At 34.1% G+C, this 13911-nt stretch overlaps 1 protein-coding gene across 5 annotated transcripts in view; it reads left to right on the top strand.

The window, feature by feature from the left end:
• Positions 1-13911, top strand: part of LOC123539275 (uncharacterized) — a 120110-nt gene that overhangs the window by 19000 nt on the left and 87199 nt on the right. For 3 of the 5 annotated variants that reach the window (XM_053530556.1, XM_045323839.2, XM_045323838.2), the window contains 13 exons: positions 311-445; positions 1671-1741; positions 2221-2375; positions 3069-3129; positions 4091-4188; positions 4556-4726; positions 5079-5162; positions 5405-5566; positions 6299-6366; positions 7387-7429; positions 7993-8068; positions 8440-8513; positions 9319-13679. In XM_053530556.1, coding sequence (XP_053386531.1) covers positions 311-445; positions 1671-1741; positions 2221-2375; positions 3069-3129; positions 4091-4188; positions 4556-4726; positions 5079-5162; positions 5405-5566; positions 6299-6366; positions 7387-7429; positions 7993-8068; positions 8440-8513; positions 9319-9597 — 1477 coding nt within the window. In that variant the 3' untranslated portion in view covers positions 9598-13679. Of the gene's footprint in view, positions 1-310; positions 446-1670; positions 1742-2220; positions 2376-3068; positions 3130-4090; positions 4189-4555; positions 4727-5078; positions 5163-5404; positions 5567-6298; positions 6367-7386; positions 7430-7992; positions 8069-8439; positions 8514-9318; positions 13680-13911 lie in introns of those variants that run through there. The other 2 variants (XM_053530557.1, XM_053530558.1) reach the window with 2 other exon arrangements.

Raw genomic sequence — 13911 nt, 5'->3', positions numbered from 1 at the left:
TTTACGCTCATTGAGATAAAATTGTGCTGAACCTAATTCATCCATGCAGTAATGAACAGAGCGCCATGCAACAATTTGACGTCATAATTGACGTCATAATGTTCTACCATTTGACCGCGGGTCAGCCGTTATATATCGCAATGTATACAACGGTTGACTTTCTTCTCTATTCAAATAACAGAAAAACTTATTTAAAATTATAAACCAACGTTTATTTACGTCATATTCGCGTTTACGTTTATTTCAATTAGATCTATTTCAGTATTATCATTATTGTAAATTAAATACTTATATTTTTCTTAAATATCAGCATTCATGTCCAGTACCTGGGAACAATGACGTCAAGTATCAACTTATTAAGTAACGGCCAAATCAGATGGACGTGTGATATTAGCTCTATAACGGTGGAAGCAGATTGGTGGGCAAAGTTGAAAATTTTGTTCACGTATGTTTTCTATTTACTTTGCCAGCTTCTTTGTAGCACCCGTAGGCATCATTTGTCAACTGCTTTATCATGTAACGGCTTAGAATTTATGGAACAATTTTGTTTTCAGCTGAGGCGGCCTTTTACGCGTAAGAGCCAGTTTTGTTTATTTTTTATTGTGGGTGTCTATCCGGCAATGCAGTAGAGAAAGAATGTGACAGGAGGATGTGTCTTGTGAAGTATATATCAGATTCAGTTTAAGCAGGGTACCAGTCCACAACATTTCATTTTAAATGTAATTTTGTGGTACAAAACTGATCTCCTGGAAGAAGCATGACACTTCTTCCTAGCTATTTTATATTAGGTTGAAGATTATTCTTCAAAATAAATTCAAATTTGACAGCATTTTGGATATTGTACTTTTTGTTAACACTATATACAGTAAGCGAATATGTTCATATAGGATCACACGGCAGGCCTTAGTGTTCAACTCACGTTAAGAAGGGCAAACTGTTAAAGTGTAAACTATTTTGAATAAAACTAATCTAGTGTCTTATAGTGTTGTTAAATCATTATTTATCAGGGTCCCGCTTTTAAATATGTTTTTAATAGTTTATATCATATTATCCATTATATTATAATGGTGATATGTTCCACTCAAACACGTGACAATAAGTAACATTTCGATTAATTGATATCCTTCATTCTAATCCATATTATATATATTATTCAGTGTTCGAGAAGTAGCACTGTGTCATGAGAAAATTAAATGGCATTCAAAATATTACAATATTCATGCATTTGATGAAAATTACATTTTATAGTAAACCCTGCCATATGCTTCACGCTTCTGGACCGATTGATCATGCCAGTTAAAGCAGGTTGCCGGTTTGACCAGAATAACCCTTACCATGCTGGACACGATTGATTTTGCCTTTGCGACCAGTGTAGACCAAGATCAGTCTGCACATCCGTGCAGTCTGATCATGGTCTGCACTGATCGCTATTCAGTCAGTAAATTTTCAGTAAACACCCCTTCAAATGATAAACGGTACTGTCCAAATTGGTAGATGGACCAATCCATTATAAAAATTTAGCATGGTAAGGGTTAATAACTAAACATGGCGTTAATAATTAGAGAACAACGAAAACTCTCTGACACCGATGAGTAGCCGAAAACATTTTAAATACTTAGCTGCCTGTTGCATAATGACAAAGAAATAAATGTGTTTTTCTTTGTTTACAGATCAATCTCTGATGATGGTTCTGTGGAAGCAAGGGCGGGGCGAACATCACTCAGCATCTCTTTAACGCTATGTATTACAGTACTTTATTTTTCATTAAAATATAACGTGTTATAATGAAATACAATACTTTTAAAATTATCATATCTCTTTGCGTCTTTATATTCTGTTAAACTTTATATTTCTGAGGAACTATATTGAATTTCTTAGTTTGAAAACCACAAGATAACAAGAGTTAACAAATTACAGAGATATGAGCTGAAAACACATACTTAAGTTCTAAATAAAATACGATAACTTTTAAATGACAATTCTGCAGTGTCCGCGGACAAATGTAACTCCACAGTCTACATTTAATTTAACCATTCTAAACTGTGTTCTCTTAAAACTTGAATAACCAGTCTTCATCTTTATGGTTATAACAAGACAATCTATATAGTATTTACCAAAATAATTTCAAAAGAGTTGAAATATATTCTGTGTAACAAAGCAACTCATTTTTACTCCAACAAAAGCAACTTTTTAGTCAATACATTTTTTTTCTATTTTCAGCAGAAAACTCTGGCGGGCTTGGAATAAGCCTAAGCAGTTGTTCCGCGAGTGTCGGCAGCTTCAACCTCGATTTTTCTGGTAGTTTATTAAGTGGACTTCTGAATGTAATCTCGAACGTTTTTGAGCGCGACATCAAAAGAAAACTAGCAGACTCCGTAAGTATTGTCTTAGTGTACTTGTATTTTAATATTGCTTAATTTTATGTCTTGTATTGTTTATATACATTTAGACCTTAATACATTTAGACTTTTACATGCAGTTCTGTACATTTCTTTTCTTTTCTTTTTTTCGTAAGAGGGTTGGGGGACTCTTACATTGGAAATTCAGCAACAATGCGTCGATGCAAGTGAAAAAATCATAACAATACAATTTGGAGAAATGTCAGGGGAGAGTGTAGCAAATATATTAATATATGACTCATAACTATAACACTTCACCGTATGACCGTCTCAATGATTTAATCGTCGGCTTCATGACACTAAATTTTGAGACTGAAAAGTGGCCAAAAACTGTCCACCTAATGAGATCTGGTCCTCCTTATCTGTACATGATATAGCACTTTATGCAGGTGGTGTCAAAGTCAATAATTCTGTAAACACATTTTTGATTTGGAGCCGGCTTTAAGTAACTGTTTTCATTTTATATTTTTATATGGTTGTTTGATTAACTTATCAATAAAACCCCAAATAGATATCAATGCATCTATTCCCTTGAACAAAACTGATATAATTGTTAAAATTTCTTGTGATCATTTTCCTCATGGCCTCGTTTAACTTGTCTAACATCTTTCTGACATGCAAGTGGCTTTAACATGTTCAGTTATCATTTTTTCATTATCTATTCATTAGATATGTGACTTTGTGAGGAAAGGGATGAACGATATAACCGCGGACATGAGAAACATTAAAAGTAAGTCCTATCAATCATGAAAGATGCAACTTAAAGACCTATTGTGCGTTCGTTCAATATGTGCAGCACAAATGGTGTATATGATAAAAAAAACCCTCCATTATTTTTTTCAGTGTGTATGTCTCTTCGACCGACAGTGACCCAGAACGTGTCTTGCAAGCACTTTACAGATTTTTAATAAATCCAGCTTACGGACGAGATAGAAATTGATCTAAAAACCATAACGCACGAATTCCACGTGTCTCCTTTATGTATTATTATCATTATGATTATTTCTATTATACCAGATTTATATAGCGCCCTTTTCATGATAAACACGTTCACAGACGCTTTGCATATAGCATATTCATCATCTACAAGTACAGACATGCTATCTGACCAGAGGGACACAACGAGATAAAGCCCCCTGGAGAGAAAGAGAAAAGTCCCTTTTAGATACAAGCTTGTCCGGCCAGCTTAGCCTAGCTCTTTGCGAATAGACAGTCTGGTTCTTTAACGCTCTCGGTGTATAACACCGATACACGCGATGCCATCTTTCCTGGGAAGAACCAGTACAGACCTTAGTTAGGTTGGAGACACTGTAGAGCATCTCAAATATTTCCAGTGCCTGGATCGGGATTCAAACTCATGACCTCTGGATTAACACTCTTGAAAGCGTGTTACCACTAGACCACCGGGCATCCTCGTAGAGAAACTGCCAGTTTTTGTAGTAAAACTGTACTGCAAAACACTTTATTTGTTGCAACAATAGCGAAATTAAAATTTACGTGTCTTCCAAGGTGTCCATATCGCTCAAAAATTAAATTCAATGACATACACTTTGTAAATATCTTTAGAATGTTAGTTTATAGAGAAAGTTTGGAATTTGCATCAGATCAAAAATGCAGGACACTTTTGTGACATGTCATAGGTAAGGCAAAGAAGACAAATATACTAACGTTAGAAATTATATTTCTTTCAGCCTCGTTTCCGATTGAGATCATAGGAATTCCGTTGACGCTTTACAACTCCTTTACTAAAGTCACGGTCAATAGTGATACCATTACAACGTATCATGAGGTTAGTCTAATTAACAGCGCATTTTAAATAGAACAACTTTATTTTCCGGACAGCCGATGATTTTACCCTTACAATTTCTTCAAGTCTTGTAGATGGAAAGCCACCAGTAACACGTACCTTTTTATCCTTGACAATTCGACATAGTTCTACACTGAAGTTCCGCCATGGAACCACGAAAAATCCTCGTATTTGTATTTTGGTGGATCACTAGTTCATCCCAGGCCCTAAATTGAAAACATTAAAAAGAATATCTAAATGGCATTTGCAATTTGATATCATTCCCGAAAATAGCAGAAACATTGATTTTCAAGCAGATGCAAATTTTTTATGCAGTATGAATTTTATTTGATTTATTTGTAAATTCAAGGCATCAGTACGTTGGAATGGATACACATTCTACTCAGCTGATACAACTGTACTTCCAACTTCGCGTCCATCACATGGTATAGCTTTTGATTTGAAGGAAGACGTTGTTAACAACCTTTTACGAGCCTATGTGGAGAGCGGCCATCTCGATGGAAGTTTTAATTACTCTAGGGTAAGAAGCATTGGGGGTAATATTTTCATAGAGGACATGTTGTATTATGCAACCTCCGAATGGAACGACATAAAATGGCTGCTAATTTAGGTGGCTACATAAGAAAAAAAGTTGAAATTAGAACAGAACAAACCAATGCGGGAAGTTAACTGACCGGCTATTTTAGGCAAATGGCAACCTCATGCAGATGATTACATTTGCAAGGTCAGATGTACCCCGAAAATTATGGAAATAATAAGTTACTTTTTAAATAAAAGTAATATAAATATAATGTAGATATTTCGCTAATGAAGTATATATATCAATAATGTCAAATATAAAAAAAAAACATACGTTTTGTTATTTCTTGAAGGTTGTTGGGAAAGGCTGGGACGAATTCCGCCTCATATGTAAGGAGGGAACCTCCAATATCTGCCTCGGTAATATCGTTCCTCAGGTAAGTAGAATTAAAATAGGTGTTTCACGTTTATTGTGTTCCGTTAGGGCCATCCCTAAGTATTTCTAAGATTTATCGAATGCTTTAAACAAATAAAAATATCAATCTCAGTTTATACCGCCAGTTAATTGGGATTTGTTTCAATCTAAGCAAAAGCCATTATACATAATAATCTAAAATACATTTCTTCTGAACTTGTGTGAACTGAATAGCTTTACAAAAATACAATATTTGCCAATTAGGTCGCAAAAGAGTACCCGGACAGAGTTTTAGGAATGCAATGGAATGTGAATTCGGCTAACTTGAACATCCAGAACGGTCAAATCACGGGAGAGCTGACAGGCCGAGTAAACTGCAGCGCTGACAGTGCTAACGAAAGTTTGCCATTATTTTCTGCTCAAGTGGTAGGCAAGAATTTCTTTCGCCATTGTTTTTTGTAATGATAGTATCCATTGGTTCGTGCCATTAAACTTTCTGGTACGGTATCCAAAATTCTTTTTTTAACTTTACAAAACATTGCGCCAGTGGTGCCAAGCTTGTTAATATACGCTAACTTATATAACATATATATTCTATATAAAATGTACTATGTTTACAATATTATCACATACAGCAAGACCCTTTATAGGTTACATTTAAACTCATTTTAAAGAATTATCTTTGGCTGAAGTAACGTGAAGAGAAAAATAGGAGTCGGATCTTTTCTAACAGAGATGTTTCCTGTCACATTTGCTTTCTGCAGAATTAATCCAACATTCTGTGACCTGATTGTACAACTTATACTGAAATCGAGTTTTACTTCACCGTATGTACTACATCAACATAGAAAATACTAAGTTGTATTCAAATTAATGTAAGGATCCCATGGCCTAACGGTGAACCGCGATTTGATATAGAATTTTCATGTGAGCGAGAAATCAAGCTGGCAGACTTGTGGTCTATGGATCTACCCAGGTGTCAACCCATGCCTCGAATAATGACCCTGTTGGTACACATGGAGACTCATTAACCACCAAAACAGAAACTGTCGCTGCATGTTATAAAGTATGTCCATAAATCTCTAAACAAAACAAAAATAGAAATAAACGACTATGTATAACTGTGAGCATATAATAGTATACCGTATTTATTTACAGGAACTTGTCGTTGCTTTTGAACTGAAGTTTTCTGCCGGGGAACTATCAGCTAGATCAGTAGCTTGGGGGTATGTTCTGATAAAAGTTCCCTTTTTAATCCTTGACCAAAGTAGATTTATATTAAAACGATATATGCACGTAGAATTATGCAGTATATTCACAGTTAAAAAAACGCTTCGAACAGAAAGCACTTTCATAATGCAGATATACTACTTGCCAATAAGATGAAATCTTAGTGATTAACATTACACCTGTACAAATCCCCTACGCAATGATCCCCCTTTGCAGTAAAGAGACCAAAGTCAGTACAAACTTTTTTCATCAAGATTAATCGTTTTTCAGATACTAGTATTGAAATAGTTTTGAGTATTTTCAGAGATTTATTGCCAATGCCGGTGATAAAATGAAAAATTGCAATCGACAATAAAAACATTTTACTTCAATTACAACGGTCATGTAACTTCTGAAGGCGGTGATTATGTAGCGCTAGATGAGATAATCGCTGCTTGGAGTTTACCTTTGTTACAACAAAAGACATTTTAGTCTTCGCGGTAGGGTCTCGTTTAGTGCAAGCTTAACTGTATTCGTTAAAAGCCGCACCAAGTCATTTGATGACTATTTTGCTAATTAAGGTTCTATGAATTTGGAAAAAAAACATCTCAAGTATTACTTACCGAACTTTTACAGTCCTCTCTATATTACCAAGCAATGATAGATCATAAACCTAACAAAAATAAAAACTGCTCGTAAATTCTTCGCTCGTCTGCAAGTTCACTGCTGTTCTTATTCAGTTACATTTAAAACTATCATCTGAAAGAAGATCCTTTATTTGATATATTTGATGCGTTTGAAAGAGTCTAGTCAAGGGAGGTAATGATAAGTGCAATTATTTTAAAATACTTTTTCCAACTCCAGCAAAGTATCACGTGTAAATTCCCTCCGACTGTTTGTTTGACAAAGTTCTTGCGAGGAGGTTGGAATCATTAATTTTCTGAAAAAAAATCCAAATAGTATCAAAAATAAAAAGATTAAATGTGGAATAACATCATATTTCCTCCATATCTACAATATGCATATTTTTATTGCAGGGGACACGCAACTGTTGACAGATCAAACATTGGAAAGGTTCTGGTGGGTTTCATTTTACACATAAAATCAGGCTACGGTGCAAATAGATGTACAGTTTGCATAATAATTGTATTTTTACACAATAGCAATTTACAATACCCTTACTGGGGTTAGATTTATTATTATAGAAATAGTATACATGGTATTCTATATTCCTGGTAGATAAAGAAATTACATTATGTAGTATGCCTCCGCGCACAATGTAGGAATTTTGGATTTCGTATCCATATTATTTGTTTCATAATAAAACGAAAACTCACTGTATGTGTAAATACCGGACAAGTGGAATATTGGACTAATTAGATACAAGGATAAATGAGACACTTGGCTAAACTTTTAGTATTGCACGTTCCCTTCCTAAAAACAAAAATGGACTATCTGCTTTGAAATAAGTAACAGTTGTTGAAATATCTATTTCCTCGCACTTTACCTTAATTCATGTTATGGATAGTTAGCTCAGGATGTCGATGGAGTTTTTTGGTGGGGAGGGGTTGTTTGGAGCTGTTGTTATAAAACTGGAGTAGTGGTATTAAAGTTTCATTAATTTTAGGGAAATATGTTTTCAGACACCATCCGTTCTAGACGCCACCAATCTTATCTTTTTACCCGGAATTCAGCAAGACATATTGGATATTATAAATGGTGCGTAGATGGTTACTTCTTTTTATAACTATGCTGTTTACTTCACAAGTTGATAAAGGTCTTGCAAGACCATTAGACCATTATATGTACCATGCATGCCCAAAAATACTCTTCTTATCTTAAACGGATGAAAGCGCAGTACATTTTAAAAGTTCTCAAAGGGTCCGAAAAACAAGCATTCATTAGAAAAGTGCAGTACCCTATCTTTTTGGAGGATAAAGAAACGAACAGCCGCATTCAATAATACATACATTCACTTTATTAAAATAAGAACCATGTCATTATATAGCATAACATGTATATACAAGTCGAAAGTGCATAAGTGTTATTTTGATTCACAGGTCAGGTAAATTGTTTTGTTTGTTATACAGATTTCAAAACCAGCTACAAATTAGAATTTCCTAAAAATGTGTTTATCAAGGAAAGTGGATTGAGCTTGTATGAGGTAATGTTTTTATGATAATGTCCATCTACTGAGTGTGTTGTTGTGAAGCCGAGTTTGAAGACTAGTTTTACGAAAATCCAAGCATTCAATTGACTATTAGTGAGCACAACCTTGATATTGACCATTAGACCTTTCTAACGTAAACGTAATTACGAAACGGAATACTGAATCCTTAAAATTTTAGGCTAATTTGTGGTCTATGGGAGACAATTTCATCCAAAAGTAATACAATAGTATCTCCCTTAGACCATTATTTGCAAATAACATTTACGGATTCAGTAATCCGTTTCCGATTTACGTTTACGTTAGAAAGGTCTAATAGCAGACTTGCTTTCGAAACACATACTAGGTCATACTTAATCAGTCCAAAGCAATGTGATTGGTTGTTTCTAACTGACCCGTGACAATGCTGCATTCTGAGGCTTATTATTTTTCAACGTAAGAATATGTGGGATTGTCAAAACAGCATGATCTTTAGAATATGTTTTGTCAGAATTGAATATTTTACGTCTGTCACTATAAATTGTAATGCACCTTTACTGAACTTCAAACACGGTTTTATGAAGACTTTAGCGAACATAGTTGCTTATAAACGAAAACGTTTTCCTTACTTAAAATTTTCAATAGTTTTTTTTTGTAACTAATTTCAGAAACGGATGCAAGCATTTAAACTGCTTACATAGGGTTTTCCCCCGTCATTTTATTGGGAGGAATCCACGATATGATATAAAGCGTGAATATGGAAAAAACTACGATGTATCTATTTTGTTTGCCTTGTATGCTTCAATTATTCCCTTGTATTTAGGGCGTTGTTCGAGTTGAGGCTGACCTGTGTTATAAAACAACTTCTTGCCGATCTACAACAAACGATGAATGGGTTGGAAACAAAGATATCCCAAAGTTCGTAGTCGATGACATAATACCAACCACAACGACGACGACAACAACAACAACGACACCGCCATCAACAACAACAGCATCTTTGTCTGAAACTGGTGGTCAGGTCAGTGGTCAGGCATCAGTCATATTTTCAGTGGTGAACATGTTTGGTTGTTTTGCAGTATTTGTTGCAGTCACTGTGTAAACAGTTGTGACATTTTGTAACATATTAACCTTTGTTATTGCGCTTGTAACACTCAAGCTTATTGCAGTCATTCGGTAAACAATTGCAAACTGTTTACTTCTTCAGCAATTTCATTGCAGTAATTGTTTAAATGGTTGTTATACACTCTTCTTCTTTACAGGTTTATTAAATCAAAAGTGTAAACATTCTTTACACTTTTTACTTCTTAGGCAACTTTTATTGCAGTACTAGTCCTTTTGTAAAAAGTTGTTACGCTCTTTATTTCTTCAACACATTTTATTGCAGTTATTGTGAAAACGATTGTTACAACAAAATTCCTAATTGTTCAGTTTATATAGTATTACTATTTTGTTAATAATGCATGTATTCACATACTGAAATTTGAATAGGTAATGCAGCTAATTTTTAATTGATGTTTTGCAACGCACGGGAAAAGTAACGCATTAGGCGTTTTGACCAATATTTTGACCAGTATTGCATATTTTGCATGTGCAGGGCATGTGCACTAACATGCACGTTTTCGTTTACATATTTGGCATTACTGACAAAAGTCCTACTAGAAAAAATCATATATCATGGTGAAATCGACACAAGAGCAACGCGATCGAGCTGTCGGAATGTTGCTAGCCGGGACACATTTAATACACGTGTGTAATTATTTTTGCACTTTCAAAAGACTTTTAAAATAATTTGTTTGTAGCTGTTACTTTGATGGGTATTTTCATTTTTAACCTTATTTCCGTCTACAAGAACCTTCAGTCGTTGGTTATCTACCATCCAAGCTCTTTTGGCGAAATTTACCCCAAGTACAATTAATTGAAATGACCGATTTTCAATTTTGTTGTAAAATTCCGACGGCCCGTGCGCGTTGCTCTTAAGTCAAGGTCACCATGATATGTGTTTTTCTAGTAGGACTTTTGATAATAATGCCAAAAGTGTTCATTAACAAGTGCATATTGGTGCCCATGCCCTTCACGTACAAAATATGCTATATTGGTCAAAACGCCAAATGCGGTTACGTTGGCCGTGAGTCGGCCAAAACTTAACCAATAAGTAGCTGCCGTACCTATTCAAATGTCGGTATGTGAAATTTCTTGTAAATACATACATTATTAACAAAAACGTAATACAATATAAACTGGCCGATTAGGAATTTTTTTTCTTGTATTTCTTTGGCGATTTTGTATTGTTGTTACGCTTTAAACATCTTTGGCAGTTTTGTGTATTGGCAATACGCTCTTTAGTATCAAAGCTGGATATTCGCTATACATTGTGTATGACCTATAATGTGTCGTTACGACAGAAACCCAACAAAATTACTTCTTTGGCAACTGTGTATATTGTCGTTAGGCTCTTTACTTCCTTAGCAATTTTGTATATTGTCGTTACGCTCTTTACTTCTTTGGCAAGTTTGTATATTGCCTTTACGCTCTTTTCTCTTTTTGGCAATTTTGTATATTGCTGTTGCGCTCTTTACGTGTCTGGCAACTTTGTATATCTTCCTTACGCTCTTTACTTCTTTGGTAATTTTGCATATAACTTTGTCGTCTTTTTACTTCTTTGGCAATTTTGTATAATGTTGATATGGTCTTTGTTACTTTGGCAATTCTTGTGTGAATTGATGTTACACTATTTACTCCATTTACATTTAATTAAAGCCATTGTGTCAACAACTGAATGATTTGACCAGTTATTGCACTGTACTTCTTTTGCAGTTGTGTTGCAGTAAAAATGTAAACGGTTGTTACTTTTTTACTTCTTTGGCAATATCTATTTTAGTTATTTTATAAATAAAGCAGTTTGATGTCGTTTGTTTTGAAATTGAGTATATATAAACTGATTTTTACAGGGAATACAGAAAACAGTTGCTGCTGTCTTAATGTATGATTCCCAAAATGATCTAGTTTCAGTGTTGCACCGTTGTTGTTACATTGGAGATGAAAACTTACTTGTGTAGGATAACGAATATGACTTTGTGTTGTTTATGCTTTTAAGATGAAAACTTACTTATGTAAGTCACGTAAATGACATCGTGTTGTTTTTGCTTTTGGGATGATAACATACTCATGTAGGATAACGAAAATTACCTTGTGTTGTATTTGCTTTTGCGAGGAAAACTTACTAATGAAGAATATTGTAAATGACCTCGTGTTGTTTTTTGCTTTTGATTTGATAACCTAATTATGTAGGATTACAAAAAATGACCTCGTGTTGTTTCTGCTTTTGAGATGTAAACTTAATTATGTAGGATTACGAAAATGACATCGAAATGGTTTTGCTTTTGAGATTATAACTTTTAGAATTATTTAGGATTACGAGTAGGATTACGAAAATGACCTCGTGATATTTTTTCGTTTGAGGTGATTTTTTTAATTTATGTAGGAAAATGAAAATGACCTCGTGTTGCTTTTACTATTGAGTGATAACTTTTAGAATTATGTATTACGAAAATGACCTCGTTTTGTTTTTGCTTTTGAGATAAAAGAAAAATGTTAAAATCATGTTGAATAAAGAAAATGACTTCGTGTTGTTTTTGCTTTTGAGATGATAACTATTTATGTAGGATTACGTAAATGACCTCGTGTTGATTTTTACTTTTTGAGATGATAACTTACTTATGTAGGATTCCGAAAAACACCTCGTGTTATTGTTGTTGTACATATGTTGTTTACTTTGAGATTTTAATTTACTTATGTAGGATTCCGAAAACGACCTCTTTTCATTGTTGTACAGATATTGTTATTTTAAGATATTAATTTACTAATATGTGATTCCGAAAAGGACATCGTTTTATTGTGTATGCAGCTGTTGTTGCCTTTGGCAAATTAATTTACTAATGTGATATTCAGAAAATTATATCATTTGATCGTTTTACCTATGTCAATTATATGAAGTACATAAATTTTTAAATATTACATATTCCCATTTCATGTTGTTTTGCCGGTACTTATGCTTTAATTATTGTTGGCTAACGCTTCGTCCCATTTATAATATATGACTGATCTCATACATTTTCGCAGAAGGACAATAATAAACCAAGTAATGGACTTGTTTTATCAACAACTTACATGTAGTTTTAGCTCACTCGGACCTGAAAATCTACTGATTTTCACAGAAATACTGGGTTCATCACGTGAGAAGCTTTTGACCATAACAATGTTAGTCTACATGTATTTACGGAGGTAAACATATTAGCAATGGCAGTATAGCCGAAGACTTAACTCTCTACGGGTGTGTGGAATATTCTATCCTGCGTAAATCAACAAGAATGTCATTTGCTACATTGAATGCAGGAAATGCAGTGTGCAGTGTATGAAAAAGTTCACCGATAAATATGTTATTCCGCAACTACTCAGTAAACATAGTTATCATATGTTCATATAGCTAAAACTTATTTTATCAGTAGGACATGTATATAAGAAGCAACAGACTCGCCCGCACTCTGAGAGACATGTTGTTTTAACAATGACGAGAACTGACATTGATTTTAACCATATATCAGTGTGGCTTCTGACTATTGATGCTGATTGAATGGGATAAGGCCGTGACTTTTATTATTATAATATTATTACAGAAATTAATGAAATATCATAGCATATTGTATGAGATAGAAGTATCATGAAATGAAGCATGAAATGATAGATTTCTAGCCAAATTGCATAGAAACAAAATAAGCAACGCTATGATGCTGAAGCTCTAAATTAATGATAAGCACACATGTACTAGAAAATGGAAGGACAATGCAAAAATGCATACTGTGCTAGAAAATCCAGCTGCCGAAAATCCGAGGCCAAGATGTTCAACGAATTCTCAACATCATGATGGATTAAAAGGAAACAAAAATATGAATCCAGTGCTAGTGTAAGAGAATATATAATTAGAATAAAACTGCCAAATAGATACCATATTTTGCCATGATTATGCGGCAATATATCAGCCACGATGGGAACAAAAGTCACGACTAACAATTAAAACTTAAGAAGATGATATTTTGCAGCAAAATAAACAAGTCCGCTTACTTGATACAACATAATTATCATATTCTACAAAATAAAATATTTTCTTTATTGAATAAAAACAAACAGTTTCTTTTGTTACACAACCTTAAAATTTTCGCTGAATCTATTTCATTTTGATAACAGGACTATTTCAAAGGGAAGTCGGGAAACTGCGAGCCGGCTGCCTAACCCCTAACTCCTATTTATATATCTTTTTACCCTCATCTTTTATTTATTTATTTTTTTATTTTAATTCGAAGGGGGAGGTAGTGATATCCAAATGCTGCAAACAGAAAGTTGTCTCTACCGCCCCCCC

Source organism: Mercenaria mercenaria, chromosome 18 (genome assembly GCF_021730395.1).
Source record: "Mercenaria mercenaria strain notata chromosome 18, MADL_Memer_1, whole genome shotgun sequence".
In the NCBI taxonomy this organism is placed as follows: domain Eukaryota; kingdom Metazoa; phylum Mollusca; class Bivalvia; order Venerida; family Veneridae; genus Mercenaria; species Mercenaria mercenaria.
This window is presented reverse-complemented; position numbering and strand designations above follow the sequence as displayed.